Raw genomic sequence first — 18,782 nt, 5'->3', positions numbered from 1 at the left:
GTTTCCTTAGTGACTTTTGCCTCAAAAACTACAAAACAGAATTACTTTCTAGTCCATAAAGTGTATATAGACTATAGTGTCTGAAATAACGATAAATGATATTGACATATTATCATAAATCAGCAATGACACGTTTCATGAACTTCCGAGTATAATGTAAATTGCAATCTAAAGTCTAATGTTAATGACAAACCTTCACTGCTCAAGCCCGAGCCTTTGTTTTAGTCACATGACTTTACTGGTCGTAATGTGTCATAATGGGTCATGATTATCTCGGCATGGCTGTGCCTCCTCATCTATGACTAAGTTTCTTTTTTTATTCCTCGATCGTTATTCAAATTTGATGAGTGATTTAAAGTTGTTTTTAAAGTATTAAATATGAGCCCATCTGATTCTAACAACTGGGACACGCGACACTCATGTGGTCATTCCGATATTGAATAAAAGAACCTCAACAGCTCTCTTAGATTAAAATTCCTAAACGAAGGCCTGAGTAAGCAAATGCACCAAGACTTCTGCCGTGAAGTATCATTTATTCATACTTCAGAAGTCGTGGAAATGATAGACGTATCAAATGATTCAAGAGTAGTTTAAATCTCTTCTTGACCTGGAGTATCCTTAAAGACAGAACTTTCTCCAACGGTGATAGTCCAAAGGAATTGTCAATATGCATTCCTCCTGCTTGTCATCTTGAAGTTTTCTTGGAGAGTTTTGTTTTTATTTGGTTTTGTCCAGCAATTATTCAGTGTGTAATACAACATAATAATTATGTCCAATTTACATTGAAGTTTGTTGATGTCATAATTTGCTAATGGTAGAATGAATGGTTAAAAGGTAAACACCTTTCAGAGAAAGAAAAAAAAAACTAAGATATGTGAACATTCATGATCACAACAAATTAAACTTTCCTACATTATATATTTCCCATAACGTCATACAATTAAAACCTGCATTGAATCTTTAAGACTGGAACAATAAGATGCAGAGCAATATACACCTGGTCACCATCACAACTTTCATGATGATACATAAAATTTAACGTTGTTACACAGAGAGTATAGTTCGTTTACCAGTCAACACAGAGGGAGTATACAAGATCATATGTATTTCAACCATGACAATTGTGATAAACACATTTATGTTTGCATTTGCCAACTCTAACGGTCGGAAATTTGCCTTGGTGGAAAAGTAGTCATCAGACTTTACAATGTAGAACAGAAGAGAATGGGTGATATTGTCTGTTGACGTTATGTATTCACTATCGTATTCCGATGAATAGAAAATGCGTGAACGAATAATGAATGAATCAAACAGTGATAAAATGAGAACGCTATGAATTACAACTTTAAACTACAACTGCATTAATTGATTTTATTAAAACTCATCGGGGTATTTAGAACTTTACAAGAAAAACTAGAGTTTCTGCATGATGGCGAGCCTTCACTTTGATGTTGACTGTTGCGATCAGACGCCCAGATCACTGGTCACTTTGCTAGTTGATCGTGATCCTCATTAAGATCAATCATAACCATGACAACTGCTGTCTTTTCATGTTGCTCGAGACAGGGATTATTTTCTTTACCATTCTTCCCACCCCGCAATGATCAGCTCATCAATGAGTATCATATCGTGCATCTTTAAATGAGACAATCAATTAGTGTGTAATATACATGCGGGCAGGTGGAAACGTTATGGAATATGGGTTTTAGTGGAGCGGCATAGCCGAAAAATTGTGCATTTTGTGATAAAAGCACCAAATTTCGTACACAGGTTGACAATCACGTTCAGATCAAATCTAGATATTGGGCCATCGTAAATAGCACCCTCAACGTCCGTGGCAGCCATTTTACAAAATGGCTGCCATAAATGCCATGTTTTCGTAAAATTTACTAATTTTAGGAGAGAAAAGTCAATAAGATTTTGGTCAAAAATGGGAAATTACATTCAAAATAAATCTAGATATCGGGCCATCGGAAATAGCTCCCTCAACGGCAATGGCAGCCATTTTTCAAAATGGCCGCCATAAATGTCATTTCTTCAAAATATTTGCTAACTTCAGAAGGGAAAGCCAGTAAGATTTTGCAAACAAGTGGGAAATTACATTCAAAATGAATCTAAATATTCGGTCATTGTGAATTGCGCCCTCAACGTCCATGACAGCCATTTTTCAAAACGGCTGTCTAATGTGCCACTTCTTCGATGATTTTGCAAATTTCAGAAGGGAAAAGATAATAAAATTTTTCCCATAAATGTAAATTTCATTCAAAATGAATCTAGATATTTGTCCATCGGAAATTGCGCCCTCAACGGCCATGGTAGCCTTTTTTTCAAAATGGCTGCCACAAATGCCATTTTTAGTTAAAAAATTTAAATTTCAGAAGGGAAAGCCAATGGTCTTTTTTTTTTTGTAAACAAGCTGGAAATTACATCCAAAATAAATCCAGATATTGGGTAATTGAAAATTGCGCTCTCAATGGCTATGGCAGCCATTTTTTTTTCGAAATGGGCACCATAAGTGCCATTTTTTCATTTAAAAAATGCTAATTTCAAAAGGAAAAGTCAATGAAATTTTGGTTATAAATAGGAAATGAGATTTAAAATAAATATCGATATTAGGCCATCGGAAATTGTGCCCTCAACGGTCATGACAGCCATTTTTCAAAATGGCCGCCATAAATGCTATATTTTCGAAAAGATTTACTAAAATCAGAAGGGAAAGCCAACGAGATTTTGCAAACAGGTGGGAAAGTACATTCAAAAGTAAACTTATAGGGCCATTGCAAATTGCCCCCTCAGTGGCCATTCCAGCCATATTTCAAAATGGCCACCATGAATGTCTTTTTTTTTCCCACAAAGATGGAAAATTACATTCAAACTGAATTTGATAATAGGCCATCCAAAAGTGCACCCTCAACAGCCATAGCAGCCAAGTTTTAAAACAGCTGCCATGGATGCCCCCCTTGTTTTGCTTTTTTTTTTTTGTTGCAAAAATTTGCTGATGTCAGAAGGAAAAATCAATAAGACTTTGCAAACAAGTTGAAAATTGTGCTCAAGAAATAAATTTAAGTGTAAAGTCTTCTTAGAAGGCGCCCTCAAGGGCCATGCTGACCGCTATGGATGTCTGCTTCTTTCTTTTCTTTTTTTCTTTTCTGGAAAGATTTGCTAATTTCAGAGAGAAAACCAATGAAATTTGTACATACCTTTATGTTTAAAATCATATTCAAAAGAAAATAATATATGAGTTCATTACAACGTCCATGGCAGCCGTTTTCCAAATGGCCACTATATATGTTATTTATTTCTTGAAAATATGATAATGCCACAAGAAGACAATATAATTTCTTGTGAAAATTGACAAAAGACATTCAAATAAATTCAAGTTTGAATTTGAATTCAAATTTGAAATGAAGATATTGAGCCACCATTTAAACATCGTCCCAACGGCTATGACAGCTCTTTGGCAAAATGGCTTCCACACACTCCTTATTCTTATTTGCTTATTCCAGAAGGAGAAAGCAATAGAATACTGCTAAACAGCCATTATATCTAATGCAATCTGGTGTTCAAAGAGATTTCATTGATGGGTTAGTTCTAAATTCATGTTTTCAGTTTAGTCCTAATTGCAGTATTTCGTGTGTGACGGCTAACAGTATGGATATCAAAGGTATGTGTTTTATGGAAACATAGCAAGTAGATTAACTTTTATCGTAAAATGAAAGGCCATTTTTTCGTATCTGTTTTAAGAATATTTAGGAAGTTACATTTTAGAATAGATACACGTCATATATCCCATATATTCAATGATATGGTGTTACTGTCAAAGTTAACACATGGCGCCATTATCCCTGGATATTCATATTACTCTTTTTCGGAAATCTTTTATGTTTGCCACCAAAAATATGCATTCATCATTGGTGAGATATATGTTAAGCATTTGCCTTGTTTATTTCAAATGTTCCTCAAATGATTTCCATAACATCATATTTCAGATTATATAATGTCTCTGTGAGTATTCTACTGTCCTCTCCTTCTGAAGTTAAAGCAAATTTTCAAGACAAAAAAGAAGAGCGTATTGTAGCCATTTTGACAAAAAGCTGAAATAGCCATTGAGAACACAGTTTAAGATGGCCCAATGTCTAAACTTATTTATATGTATTGTCAACTTGCGCCAAAAAAAAAGAAAGAAAAATGTTTACTGTCTTCTTCCGGCATTAGGACATCTTCATTAAAGAAAAATGGCATCTATGACAGCCATTTTGGAAAATGGCTGCAATTACCGTTATAAGCATTTTTTTTTCTTGAAAATTTGCGAAGGAACAATTTCTAGAGTTAATGCAATCTAGATATATTGTTTGATTTTAAGCATGATTTTCAATTTATGTACACATTTGTTGACTTTTCTTTCTGATATTAACATTTTTTAAAACAAAATGATTATGACAATGGCAGCAATTCTGGCATATGGCGGCCATGGCCGTTGAGGGCAGTATTATAATAATCTATTACAAATATTATTTCAAACATAATTTTCAAATTGTGTGCAAAATCTTATTGACTTTTCCTTTTGTGAAATCAGGAAATAAAAGAAAATGGAATCCATGGTGGCCATTTTGAAAATGGCTGCAATGGCCATTGAGGGCGCTATTTACAACAATGTAATACATAGGCGCAAGATATATTTCAAACGAAATTTTTAAATTGAGTGCAAGATCTCACTGTCTTTTCCTTCTGGAATTAGTAAATTCGGAGAAAAGGTGGTATTTATGGCAGCCAATTTTAAACATGGCTGCCATTGGCGCTGAGGGCGCAATTTGCGATGGCCCAACATCTAAATATATTTTGAATTTTATTTTCAACTTGTTTGCAAAATCTTGTTGATTTTACCTTCTGAAATTTTTACTTTTTTTGCGAAAAATTGCATTTATGGCGACCATTTATGAAAAAAAGGCTGCCATGACCGTTAGGGGGCGCAATTTCCGATGGTCCAATATCTGAATTTATTTCAAATGTTATATCCCACTCGTTTGCAAAATCTTATTGATTTTCCCTTCTGAAATGTGTAAAATTTATGAAAACTGGCATTTATGGCGGCCTTTTTGAAAAATCCCTGCCATAGCCGTTGAGGGCGCAATTTGCGATGGCCCAATATCTGAACTTTTTTTTAATGCTATCTCCGACACGTTTGCAAAATCTTATTGATTTTCCCTTCTGAAATTTGTAAGTTTTTACTAAAAAATGGCATTTAAGGAGGCCATTTTGAAAAATGGCTGCTATGGCCGTTGAGGGCGCTATTTTCGATGGCCCAATATCTAAATTTATTTTAAATGTTATTTTCCACTTGTTTGCAAAATCTTACTGATTTTCCTTTCTGAACTGTGTAATTTTTTGCGAAGAATGGCATTTATGGCGGCCATTTTGAAAAATGGCTGCCATTACCGTTGAGGGCGTAATTTACGATGGCCCAATATCTAAATTTATTTTGAATGTTATTTTCCACTCGTTTGCAAAATCGTATTGATTTTCCCTCCTGAAATTTGTAATCTTTTTACGAAAAATTGCATTTATGGCGGCCATTTTGAAAAATGGCTGCCATGGCCGTTGAGGGCGCTATTTTCGATGGCCCAATATCTGAATTTATTTCTAATGTAATTGTCAACATGTGTGCGAAATTTAGTGCTTTTATCATAAAATGCACAATTCCTCTCACTTTTCAAGCTATGCCGCTCTACTATTTATGTATGATGTCGTTTTGAGTTTCTTTGAATAAATTCACAATTTAATTGAAGGCCAGCGAAATGTGTACTGTACTGTCCTTCTCTCTCTGTGTGTGTGTGTGTGTTTGTTTGTTTGTATATATATATATATATATATATATATATATATGTACTGTATGTTCACCTAGGTAAAGGGGTTTCTATATTTTTTCATTGTTTTTGTCTTTCTCCCATCCTTCTCTCTTCTTAAAAAAAAAGGCGTACTAGCTTTCTGGTTTCTCCCGATAAATTGCAACTGATTGACAAATTACCCTACATCAATATAAATGCTTGCATATTATTCTTCTATCCAAGATACAAAGTCCTCATTGCATAGTCTTATGGATACTGTTGTCCTTTTGAATATCAAGGTTGCTTTTATATGGCCGAACAATAAAACGGTGAAGTAGATTATTGCACATTAGGGTCTACAGCCATGCAAACAAGAGAAAATGGGCAGGAACTTCCCTTTGTTAAGATCGTAGTCGCCTTATAAAACTATGATTCCATAACGATGCGCACCAATGTTGGATACCTGCTGTTGGAATATCTCTCCATTAAAATTACAAGAATCAAAGAGTATAAAACCTGAATATTTTAGAATACACACACCGGTTCTACGTGGTAGGACATATCGTAAGTCGTCTTAAACCATTTCATCAGTTAAGATTCATTTGATAGTTTGACATTTAAACTACTCGGTATGCAAGCTGGTTTTCTTGCAATGTCAGTGTAATAAAGCCCACCCATGGAATGACAAAGTAAAAAGCTTACAACTAACTGCATGCATGATGTAGTGTTTCAAAATATTGTCATGCTTTCTGAGGCAGACAAAGCCGCAGAGCCCGTAAAATTTTCCACGTCTGTAGCGTGATCAAAGAAGATGACAGTCATATTATATGCGCCCGATTCAGATGTGCTTGAGCGTTGTCAGTATTTAAACAATTTGCGGACTTCGACCTTTGTGAAACTTATTTATTCTCACGACCGTTTGAGATTCGGTTTTCTTTTTTTCAAAACAACTTTTTGTAAAGAAGTAAGCCTCTGCTTAAATCGACCATCTACTCGGACTAAAGTTAGTCTTGCCATGATAGACCAGTTGCAAAAAAAAAAAGAAAAAGAAAAAGGGGGAAACGAAAACGAAAAGTCGTCATTAATAATCTTTCTCATTCAAGTGCAGCATGCACTTATTTTATTGATCAGCTTCAACAACTACTCCCAACTATTTGAAGACATTTGTTGCTTGAAGTTGTTTCAGTTATAGATACTAGACTACGTTTCCATGCGTTCATGTCCCTGCTTAAACTTTGACGTCATTTTGTCATTGGCTCACTTATTGGTCCGTCTGCAAATTGTGACCAAAGTCTGAATATCTTGCGCTGTACAAGCAGTCCTTGCGTAGGACAACCTTAGTCAAGCATTGTTCAAGTTTATTCTAAAAGGACAAGTGATTGCATGAAGTCAATTGACTTGGACTCTCTGGATAAATCAGTAACTTTTCAATTAAGAAAACAAGACAAGCGCGGTTCCTCTCAAACGATGCAGCTATTGTGGACTTTGTTGGCAATTTTTGCCATTTTCGAGCCACTGAATGCTGAGAATCCAAGAGTTACGGTGAAAGAAGGAACTCTGGTAGGAAAGACGGTTACTTTCAGTGAAAACAAGTTCATCAACAAGACTCGAGATGTCGACGTTTTCTTGGTGAGTTGAAAAAAGGGCCAGCTTTTTCAAGTGGAATCGTATAGGCCAATTTGACTTCTACTGAGTACACTAGTAACCATTCTTATTTTTTAGTACACAATGCAATATCTGTACGTTTTTATATCTTTTAGTACACTAGTATCTATACATATTTACCTTTGGTTCATAAGTATGTATACGTAACCTTACTTCCTATACACTAGTATACATTCTTCCTTCTTAGCTAGGGGACATTCTTGCAGCGCGTTGAGCGAGGTGTTGGAATGCCCAATTGACAGCACATGATAGAGAAGACTTAACTTACAGAAAATGACAGCCGCACGACCCACTCGATTCTATCTCCATTTTCAAAAAAAAAAAAATAAAAACTAATAGAGTCGACTGGTAAAACATTGAATCAAATCAGACAAGTTTACCAATGAGATGAAATTGCTTGGGATGTATTCCAGTTATAAAATAAGCTTACTTATGTAGTCATGTTGTAACCACAGTAAAACCCTCTTCACCGAAGCCTGAACTTCTATGGAGACATTGGCATCATTTCCCCAGAATTAGCCTTGTTTGATTGCATTTGTTGTGTTTTGTGTGTTTTTGTTTTATTTCTACCAACGTATATAGGGGGTGCCTTATGCGGCCCCTCCTGAAAGATTCGCCCCACCCACAAGTATGACGTCATGGGAAGGAGAGAGGAACGCTACAGAATTTGAAGTTGTCTGTCAGCAAGGTGTATTTGACTTTTTCCCTCCTGTCGAGAAGATGTCAGAAGACTGTCTGTATTTGAACGTGTTTGCTCCTAATCCAAAGGTAGGATTAATCTAGGGCAAGTGTCTTTGCGCTAGAGTTTTTTACCGCAAAGCGATGGGGTTTGATTTGATTGATTTTGCTTTTATTTCTGAATATCTTTTTCATACATAAATGAAATACAGTGTCAATTGAAAGAACTAATTGAGCACAATTTGATTTGAATCTGACAATAAAAACAGAAAAATGATCAGTTCAAATATCCAGCATTATTTCTAACACAGTGTAAAATGAAAACAAACAGGCATTATCTTATTTTTAGAAGCATATACATGACAATTCGTTGGATATTCGAAATTTCATTCAGAGTAAATGGAATGGCTTCGGAGTTTCCTTTTGTAATATAATGATGATAATAATAATAATAATAATAATAATAATAATCCAATAGAACAGAATGTAATAATATAATGCTAACCCCTTTAACCACTTATTTGTCTATAGTTATTAGGACAAATGTGTTTTGTTGATGGCATATTAAACATGATAATCTTGTTTCATAATATGGAGAGGAAATTCATTGATCTTTCTTAGCATAGAATATCAGCCATCAGGATTAATGTCTTCGAAATTACTTTGTGATAATTTATCTGTGATAGATATCAATTCCAGCGCTATGAATGATAATTCCAACAGATATACAGTAATATATGTATGAATTATTATATTGTTTTGATTGATAAAGATGAACGGCACGGCGGTCATGGTCTTTATTCATGGTGGCAGCTTCTCCATGGGAACCGCGATGACAGCGGAATTTAGTGGCGTCCCATTGGTTTCTGTTGGTGACGTCATAATTGTAACTATCAACTACCGCCTGAACATTTTTTCTTTTTTCACCACAGGTCAGTTCCTATCACTTATATAGATTTAAAAAAGATTTTTTTTTTTTTTGGTCACAGCTGTTTAGATCATGTGTGACCAGTGCATTCGTAATGAAATATATAGAAGCTATAGATTAAGATACAGCATGTCAATACACCCTGTCGATGGATCCAAAATAACTATCGACTCCCAAGAAGAAAAGATATGAAGAAAATGTAGGCAGATATCCCCGCTCCAAACAAGATTTAAACAAAAAATAGTTCAAATGACGCTATTGATCCACAGATGACTAATGAATATAAAACGGAGCGATTTGCTCATGTAATACATAGAAATACGGACATTGTTCTGATTAGTCATTCCTGACATTACTTTCACCTGTATTTCAAGAAATAACTCATTTCAATCCTATTTTCTACCAGCTGATGAAGAAGCTCCTGGTAATGTTGGTATGCTGGATCAGGTGGCAGCTCTCAAGTGGGTCTATACTAACATTGAAGGTAATAATACCCTGATATTGGGATAGATATGGCATTTATTCCTTGATTTCATGTATTAACCATTTGTTTGAATATTTACATTGAATGCAGATCAGTAGGGTGGCAAGATATTGCAGGATTCAGTGGAAATATCTCAGATGATATCGGTAACAATTAAAAAGAATATGGGTCTACTTATTTCCATAAGACTGTAAGACTGACAGATATATGTACATGAACACAATGCTTTAAATAATAATTATGATATATGTATGTGTGTGTGTGTGTGTGTGTTCAAACACATGTACTTCATTGAAAATGAAGTCGTATTGAAGTGAGATTATCAAATCTTTCTAATTTAACCATTTCGAGTAGTGGCATCTCATGTTTTTGATAAATGTCCTCTCTCTCTCTCTCTCTCTCTATATATATATATATATATATAAAGTATCTTTCTTTTTCCTTCCTCTTTATAAGTCAGCCAGTTAACCCTTAAAGGACCTACCCATTGCTAGTAGTACTTATCCGCCTATATTTGAATACATCATCCATCCATTTTTTTATTTTCTTAAATTTGTATCTTTTATTTCATCATGATCACCTGTCTATCTCTTTCCAACCCCTGATTCTCTTCCCTCAGCCTTCGGAGGAGACAAGGACAGAATCACAATTTTTGGAGTGAGCGCTGGATCTGGAAGCGTCAGCTTTCACCTCCTCTCAAAACTGAGTCGACCTTATTTCAGTCATGCAATCATGGAGGTGTGAAACTTTCTTTAACAAAACTGTAATCAATGTGACAGAAAAGAAATATAATTACCTGTTGACTCATCATTATTTATCAAGTTATATTGTTGTTATATTATCATTGTTTATTTGAGCGGAGAAAATTAATGTGACACACAATTTCAAATATACCGCACCAAGACACGTACACTTACACTTTGTTGTACAGGTCTGCGAATTTACCAGTCAGAGAATTTCCGCGGTGTTCAAGTGCAAGTACCATGACATGACTTCTCAATTTCATAATCAATAAACTAATATACTCTCTGTTAGGGCAATGCTTTCACGATCCACAATATCTTTTGTCGTTGTACTTGCCAATGTAAATATTTGCACGTGTACATGCATGCTTCATTCACAAGAACAAACTAATTAACCCGCTAATGGGTTTTTGCAATGTTTGTAGGGTGTTCCGTGATATGAGTTATTTGACTCGGTTTATTATCATGCCAGTTGTTTCAGTTCTCCTTGTTCACATTGCTTAATCGTCCTTTTATTTTCTCCCTCTCTCTTTGATTTGGTGTCATTTTCCAATTGCATATAAAAGATAAAAACATACAAATCATATTAAAAAATACATTACTTGATACAATCAAGGTAGTTGGTGTTCTCTGCTTCTTAATTGTTACATACGGATCTGAAAAAAAAATCTCCAAATTCTCCACACCATGTTTCTCAACATAAGACAAACTCAATATAAATAATGCAGCCATATTAAGAGTGCTCTTCATTACATAATTATGTCCTTCCATTTACTTTCCAGCTTGCCCATTTTTCTCCTCTGGATTGCAATTAACTTCTTTGCTTTATTTATCTTTTCCAACTTCACCAATAAAACAACACAACCATAAAAGGAGGAAAGAATTCCAAGTGACCTGAATGTATACAATGACTGTTTTGTAATGGCAATGCAATAATTCAATGATGATGTTCGTCCTTCGCAGGCGAATACGACCATAACTTCCAGTAACACTACATACCGTGGGTGCGAAGATGGCTAATCAGTCCGATCCTCGTTCCGAAAAATCTGGTGCAGTGTGTATGGAAATGCCGAAGGTAGGCCAGGCTGAGAGGTTGCTCTGCTATTTTTCGTCGCTGCCGTAGTTGTTCCTGCTCCTCCACACGTTTTACTTCGTAGCCTTATAAACCAGAGCTGACCACGGCTCGCCAGGCAGATCGGTCTTGTGCCGCTGCTTCACATGTGTCAGGATTGATGCTGCAGCATTTCATCCAAGCTTTTAGTGTGTCCTTGTACAGTTGCGCTTCTTCTGACCTCCTTGAGAGCGCTTGCCTTTCATTACTTCACTGTAGAGCAGTCACTTTGACAAATATTCGTCGGACATTCGAAGTACATGCCCGGCCCATCTGAGTTGGGAGCACTTGAGCATCGCATCAAAACTCTCCATCTGGTCTCCCTGAAAGTATTTCGGTGTCTGACACCTTCCCTTGCCATTTTACGTGTAGCAGATTTCGGAGGCATCTCATGTGGAAGGAGTACATCAGCTGCCTGGCACGCCGGCTGTACACTGTCCATGTTTGGCAGGTGTACAGTAGAGAGGGCATGACGACTACGCGGCACAGCTTTACTTTGTTTTGAAGGTTTTCCTCTTTTCTCCTACACCCTGTCTCTGAGTCTGCTGACAGCCGAGCAGGCCCTGGCAATTCTGCGGGAGACTTCGCGGCTTCTTCGATGTAGATATTTCGTAACATTTAATATGCTACTTTAGATAGGTAACTTTTCTGCCACTTTCAACTTCTCGCCGTTGACCGTGATGGTTGGCTTTGTGTATAGTGAATGGTTGCAGGAGCTGGCTGATCAGGGAGGTGGAAAACTCTCTTCCCACCTCCCTGGGCTGATGCATCACTAAAGTCTTCTTTATGCTTATCGTCAGACCGAAGTCGTCACAGGCATTGGCGAATTGGTCAATGCTTTCCTGCATGTCAGACTGGGTTCTACCATGCAGGGCAAAGTCATCAGCAAAAAGAAAGTCACGGGCGATATCCTCCTGGAGTTTTGATTTTGTCTGCAGTCTCCGTATGTTGAACAGATTTCCATCAGTTCTAAATTTGCAGTCCACTCCGATGCCACCCTCACGAAATACATCTGTCTGCATAGATGAGCGAACACCATGCTAAAGAGGGTAGGGGCGAGGACGCAGCCTTGTTTCACGCCGTTATGACAAGGAAGGGCTCTGAGCGTTCATCGTCATCCTGCACGTTAGCTTGGATGCAGTCATGGAACTGTCTGACCAATGAGATGAGCGTTGCAGGGCAGACAAACTTGGGCATGATCATCCAGAGTCCTTCTCGGCATACGGTGTCAAAAGCCTTAGTCATGTCTACGAAGGTGGTGTAGATACCGACACTAGCTCTGCTCCTGGCATTTCTCTTGGAGTTGACGTATTGCGAAAATCATAACCACTGTACTGCGACCCTGTCTGAACCCGCGTTGACGTTCAGGCAGTAAGCCTTCCTCTAAGTGGTCGATCAGGCGGTTCAACAAGATTCTGGCAAAGATCTTTCCGATAACAAATAGCAACGAGATGCCGTGGTGGTTGTCGCACGCTTGTCGATTTCCTTTGCGCTTGTACAAATGGACGATGGAAGCATCCATAGGGATTCTGCGGGATTTTCTCTTGGTTCCATACAGATTGGAATACCTCAGTGAGCTTTCTAGTGAAGGTTTGGCGACCAGAGGCGCAGATTTTTGCAGGGATGGAGTCAGCGCCAGGTGCTTTTTCACAAGATATGTGTTTTACTGCTTCTTCCACGTCAGCTTCTGTGGGGATATTGGCAAGTGAGTGATTGGTTGGAACCTGGAACAGCCTTGTGATCGCTTCCTCGCTGATGGCAGCTGGATCGACCATTGAGGACATTTCTGAACTGTTCTGCCCAGCGTTCAAGAACCTTTTTCTGATCTGTGATCAGTACGTTTCCATCTGCACTGGGGGAGACAGTCCCAACGAAGTTTGTCCAAATACAAATCTTGAGCGCTCTAATAATAGTTGATATTTTAAGAGCGCCTTTTTCACTATAAAAAGCGCTATGAGATGTCATCCTTGGTCGCCATAGGAGATAACATATAATTTATATACAAATTACCAGGCAGTGATAGTACAAGTCCAGTGCATATAAAGGGATATAAAGATACTTAACTAGATCTTCAATTTTTGTTTGAAGTGATCCGGTATTCTCTGTAGAAGTTTTCCATGTCGTTGCGATTAGCATAAGACTGGATCTTAACAGCTTTATCGCTCAGCCGTGCATCCTGCATTTGCCGTAGTTCCAGCTGTACGCTTCTTCTGATGTTGAAAAAAAAAGCAGCTTTCTTGGACGCTGATGTCGGGTCGTTGAGGTCTGCTCGGTGAAGGCGATGCTTAAACGACTGAATGCGAACCAGTCATAACGCTTTCATGTGATGGGATCTAGCATCTCTGAGGCAGCGTCATAGACAATGCTGCGAAGGAGAATCCAGTCGGACTCATCGTCCAGTGAGTTGAACTTTGTTGTTGCAGCTTGCTGTCGATCTCTTTAACGAGTGGCTGCTTGGCCTGATCTCTCTCCAACTTTGAAACATCTAACGTTTCAATGTCTTCTTTCCCTGAAGACGTCTACGTGGTTGAATCCTGATACTGAGCTTTGAGATCAATAGGCGGTGATCTGTCCAGCACTCTGCACCACACATGGCTTTAGTGACTCTAACGTCTTGCCTGTCCCTTTGTCTGACGATGATGTAATCCAGCAAGTGCCAGTGATTGGAGCGAGGATGCATCCATGTCGTCTTGTTACGGTTGGGTAGACAAAAGACTGTGTTGGTAATGAGTAGCTGATGTACAGCGCATGTTTCCAGTAGCAATAAGCCATCTATTGCATTTGCCCAGACCATCTTCCCTGGAACTCCTTTCCATGATGCATAGTCGGCGCTGACCCTAGCTCTGAAGTCACCAAGGGTGATGAGTTTATCTAATCTGGACACAGCGGGAGTGGTCGCTTGCAGGTTCTCATTGAACCTTTCCTTGACATCATCAGGGCTGGTCATCGCGGGTGTGTAGGCGCTGATCATTGTGGCATACCGCTTTCTTGGCAGTGGAAGCCCGACAGTCATTCGTCCTTCGACTAAAGGCTGACATCAAATTTCGTGTGTCATCATTTTAGATATTCTTCCCAAAAACTACATACATGATGACTTTCCAGTAAAAGGTGTGCCAGTGTTTCAATGCTTTTACTTCTGCATCTGCTGTTTTCTGTGTATGTTTTCTGCGGATACATTCCAGTGACCTATTTCATTTCCTTTTTTATGTTAATACTGATGCAGAGTGGGACGGCAGTGGCTGACTGGGCTTTCAACGATCTAGATAGGGAGCTTGAGCAGTCGAGAGCTGTGGGCGTGGCCATGAATTGCAGCACGTCGAGTTCTGAGGCTCTGGTGGAATGTCTCAGAGAGAAGGATGCCAACAAACTGAGAGAGACCGCCGAGATGGTATGGCTGCCATGGCAACGCGGTGCACCATTTGTAGTACCCTAGTACTCTCTATCTAAAGAAAAAATCACTCCACCAGTTGATGGATTTTCATGGACGCGTTCATGGATAGGGTAAACTCAGAAGAAGAGTAGTAGAAGTATCAAATTTCACATTTTCTCATGAAATATTATGAGACGGCAGATCACACTAGATGAGGCGATGATGTCATCACCTCTACTATAAAAGAAATTTGAAAAATGTTTCTGCTGGATTGACAAGAACATTGATTCCGTCTTTCAATTCATAATTTACTAAAATTTACTGCAATATCCATTCTTATAACATCTTTAATTATCACAAGATGTTAAAAAACATAATGTGAATAAAATTGACACGGCCGGTAATAGCTAAAATGTGCTGTAAATTGTTTGGAGTTGGCTTCATACCATAAATAATTGTTACTAAATTCATGCTTATTTCTGGAGATAGGTTCCAGATTTGCTCAATTTCCAAGCCTCTGTAGGCAATAAATACCCAATAAGAAAAGTCGATGTGTGCGTGTGTATGCGGGCGTGCGTGCAGGATTCGTAGATAGATTAGTGGTGTACACACCAACACATGATGTTGTCTGTTCTGTTTTCAGTAACTACGAACAAGAACTCCAAACCATTAAAATAATTAATGTTAAAGATTGTGACATGCGCAAACTATCAGCTGCCAATACTTCGTGTATCACCTTATAGGCTATATAAGATTATGCTTTGTCAAACAAGTTGTTCACACATCATTTGTTTTTTATGTAAATAGTACCCTCTTCCGCCACCACAATGCTCAGGTATATATTGGAGGGTATCAAGTGACTCTGGACGGTACGTTTCTCGAAGATACACCAAAAAACCTCTACAGCAAAGGGGACTTTGCCCATGTACCAATCATTGCCGGCTTCAACAAGGATGAGGGGACTTTCTTATTATACGGACCTTTTCCCGACTACAGGGGTAGCGAAACACCGCCCCCTTACGACCGAGCTGCCTACCTTGCAGCGATTCAATTCCAGCTGGCTTTCTACAACGGTCTGGATGATGCCATCATATACGACTCTGTAGATCAGGAGTATACCGACTGGAGTATTGCAGACGACATTACTGCGGATTACTTCGACTCCGTGGTGGATTTCTTTGGAGATTTGATGTTCGTTTGTCCAACTGATTACATCACTAGAGCACATGCAGCACACGGCGGGCCCGTCTATCAGTACTTCATGACCCACGTACCTACAAAGTATGGATCACCAGCCGTCCCATTAACCTTTACTAAATCGAGGGGGGTTGCTGGGAGCCCCCTTCGACATTTCACGCGACATGTCAGCATCGGAAAAAAAAGAAACAACAACTATCGTCGCGATGTTTCACTACTCTTTTACTTTCCAGTCTCTCGCACCTTTTGAAATCAAATTTGCGCCACCTGGGCGAGCGGTTTTGAAATTACGCATAACGATATGTAGGCTCTACATACATGTCAGACCTAACTGGCTCAAAAACGTGAATCCATGTACAATTTCAATGTAAATTTACCTTCGGTCTAATTTTGTTTGAAAATGTCTATTTTTCCTTTTGTTTTTCCTTTTTGTCGATTCAGTCAGTGACATATTTTCACCCTCGCAGCAGTGTCACCGACAAAGGTCATTGAAAAACAGAAAGTCGACAAACAAGGAAATACGTCAGAAATTAAAGAAACAACAGAATTCTTAAGAAATTATTTTTGATAGCACAGTCATGTGTTTCACTTACATTTGTGAAGAACACTAAAAAGAATATGTACACCAAAAATATGCCCTTTTGGAGTTTTTATGGCGAAAAGGCCTGGGAGGACCCCCCCCCCCCCACGCTCTATCACATACCTAAGTAGCTCGACATACCTTCTGTGATTGGTCATCATTATGGTCACACAGCAACATAAGTAGGCTTACCTCATGCCCATAATTGGAAGCATTTCTCTCACAGAACCTAATCATGTAGTTTGTAATAATTGCTATTATTTCATAAAATTATATGCTTTCGTGCGAATTGGTTCCGTGGTTTAACGCGCGCATTATTTGTTATTGGCGACACATCAATGCATAATTTACAAAATAGAATTGCCTGCCATTCTCAAACCCAAAACAGATGCAACCTAATCCTTAAGTGGACAACAATTAATGTCGATGTTTGTCTGTCTGTTTGTTTGTTTTTACTTTAGACACTTTTAGAGAGACAGTTGAGGATATTGGCATGTTGAGTGAATTCAACTACACAATATTTCAATTTTTATTCAGTTAGAGACTTTCCAAACTCATTTAAGTATTCTTTCGTATCAGTTGTTTTGTGTTGGTAAGAACAGCGTAATATTCTTAATGTTTTATTTTTTCCAGGAGCTTCTATGAGTACGAAGGAATTGCTCCCAACACTCCTTGGCTTGGCGCAGCACATGGAGAAGAAATGACTTTTGTGTTTGGCGTCCCTTTCATTGATGAGCTGTACCACGTCAAAGGACACAACATGACTGAAGAGGAAAACGCCCTCTCCGTTATGATGATGCAATTCTGGACCAACTTTGCCAAGACCGGGTAAGTCAGTCATTTGATTTACTAAAATGAAATAGTTTGCTAATATCTAAAAAGCTACAAATACCTCTTATCTTTGATGATATTGTTCTGTGCTCTGGATAGATGATATTCTTGTTTGTATTTTACTGAAGACAAAATTCCTTAATTCATTTTAATTCTGAGTGCCTTTAAAAACATTGATTCCATTTTGCATGTGACAGCGTGAGAAAGGCATTTAAAGAAAAAAAAAACTTAATGCATTAATGGATTGCAACTATTATATGTATATGGTAGAAATCCCAGTAAGCCGAGCATGGATTCAGACCCGTGGGAAGGACAGTACACCTGGCCAGAGTACACGATCCCTGAACTCACATACAAGGAGATAGCCATAGGATTGCCAACAGGGAGGGCTGTCAGAGCCAGGCAGTGCCATTTCTGGAACCACTACTTCCCGTCGCTCGTGGCTTTTACAGGTATTTTTTCGAGAGCATAATCACTTCGTTATACTATATGTTTGATATAAATCGCTCAGCAATTAACCTTATAATTTGTCTTCGGCTTTTTAATTTTTTTTCAACGTCATATCTTCTTCCAAGGTAAAGAGTGTGAATGTGCCATCTTCGTTTGTTTTTTTTTTTTTTAATGAAATTGGGTATAGATGTCATCAATCACAGAACTTCACTAAAATATGAGATTTATAAGAAATTCCTCGGCAGAAAAGCAACTTCAAAACGTTTTGAGATTTGCCAATGGTCTGCACGGCCTGACGGGCAGCATGTAAGTTTGAACTCTAAAAAGAAAGAGCGCTAATTGTAGTAATTACAACGATTCTTCATTCTGTCTCACTCTCTTTCCAGACGACATTAGTGACATTGAGAAGGAATGGCGGGAAAGTTATAATGACTGGAAGACTGAGATGACAGCATGGCAGCAGGCGTTCGAGGAATACAAGAATGAACCTACCTGCAGTTAATCTGGCTTGATCGTATAAGCTACCTTGAATGCACGGAGTCGATTTACATCTACATGTCTTTATTTGAATTGGAGCTACTTTGACAAGACAGTGCCCGAGTCAGTTTAATATTGCCTGGAAATTGCAAAACAGAATGCCTTGAAGCACATAGTGTGTAGACTATAGTGTCTGAAATAATCATAAAAGATATTAGAGTATTGTTATCAATCAGCAATGAAAAGTTACATAAACTCCTCGGTATAATAATATAAATTGCAATCTAAGATCTAAAGTGGATTACAAATCTTCACCGTTCGAACACGAGACCTTCCTTCGATCACATGACCTCTTTGCCTCATTTGTTATCTTTTCTAATAGTTTTACCTTTTTTGTATGATTTCGTATAATGTAACATTTGAATTAAGGGGCATGCTTTGGC

General features: G+C 38.1%; 1 protein-coding gene across 1 annotated transcript; it reads left to right on the top strand.

The window, feature by feature from the left end:
* The first annotated feature begins 7,292 nt into the window (after positions 1-7,292).
* On the top strand, positions 7,293-18,547 carry LOC140237729 (cholinesterase-like). Its single transcript, XM_072317657.1, has 10 exons — positions 7,293-7,454; positions 8,073-8,258; positions 8,941-9,100; positions 9,503-9,580; positions 10,200-10,318; positions 14,658-14,822; positions 15,640-16,085; positions 17,215-17,409; positions 17,683-17,864; positions 18,249-18,547. Exons 1-10 carry the CDS (start codon positions 7,293-7,295, stop codon positions 18,362-18,364), a joined length of 1,809 nt encoding a protein of 602 aa, XP_072173758.1. The 3' UTR covers positions 18,365-18,547.
* The last annotated feature ends 235 nt before the right edge of the window (positions 18,548-18,782 follow it).

This window comes from Diadema setosum, chromosome 14, assembly GCF_964275005.1.
Source record: "Diadema setosum chromosome 14, eeDiaSeto1, whole genome shotgun sequence".
Classification (NCBI taxonomy): domain Eukaryota; kingdom Metazoa; phylum Echinodermata; class Echinoidea; order Diadematoida; family Diadematidae; genus Diadema; species Diadema setosum.
Note: the sequence above shows the minus strand (reverse complement) of the source record. Positions and strands in the feature narration are given on the sequence as shown.

Bases quoted from the DNA above. Each gene is read 5' to 3' on its own strand.
- LOC140237729 (XM_072317657.1), top strand. From the start codon at position 7,293: ATGCAGCTATTGTGGACTTTGTTGGCAATTTTTGCCATTTTCGAGCCA. The intron at 14,823-15,639 runs GTATGGCTGCCA...CACAATGCTCAG, and splicing joins TGAGAGAGACCGCCGAGATG to GTATATATTGGAGGGTATCA. The intron at 16,086-17,214 runs GTATGGATCACC...TATTTTTTCCAG, and splicing joins ATGACCCACGTACCTACAAA to GAGCTTCTATGAGTACGAAG.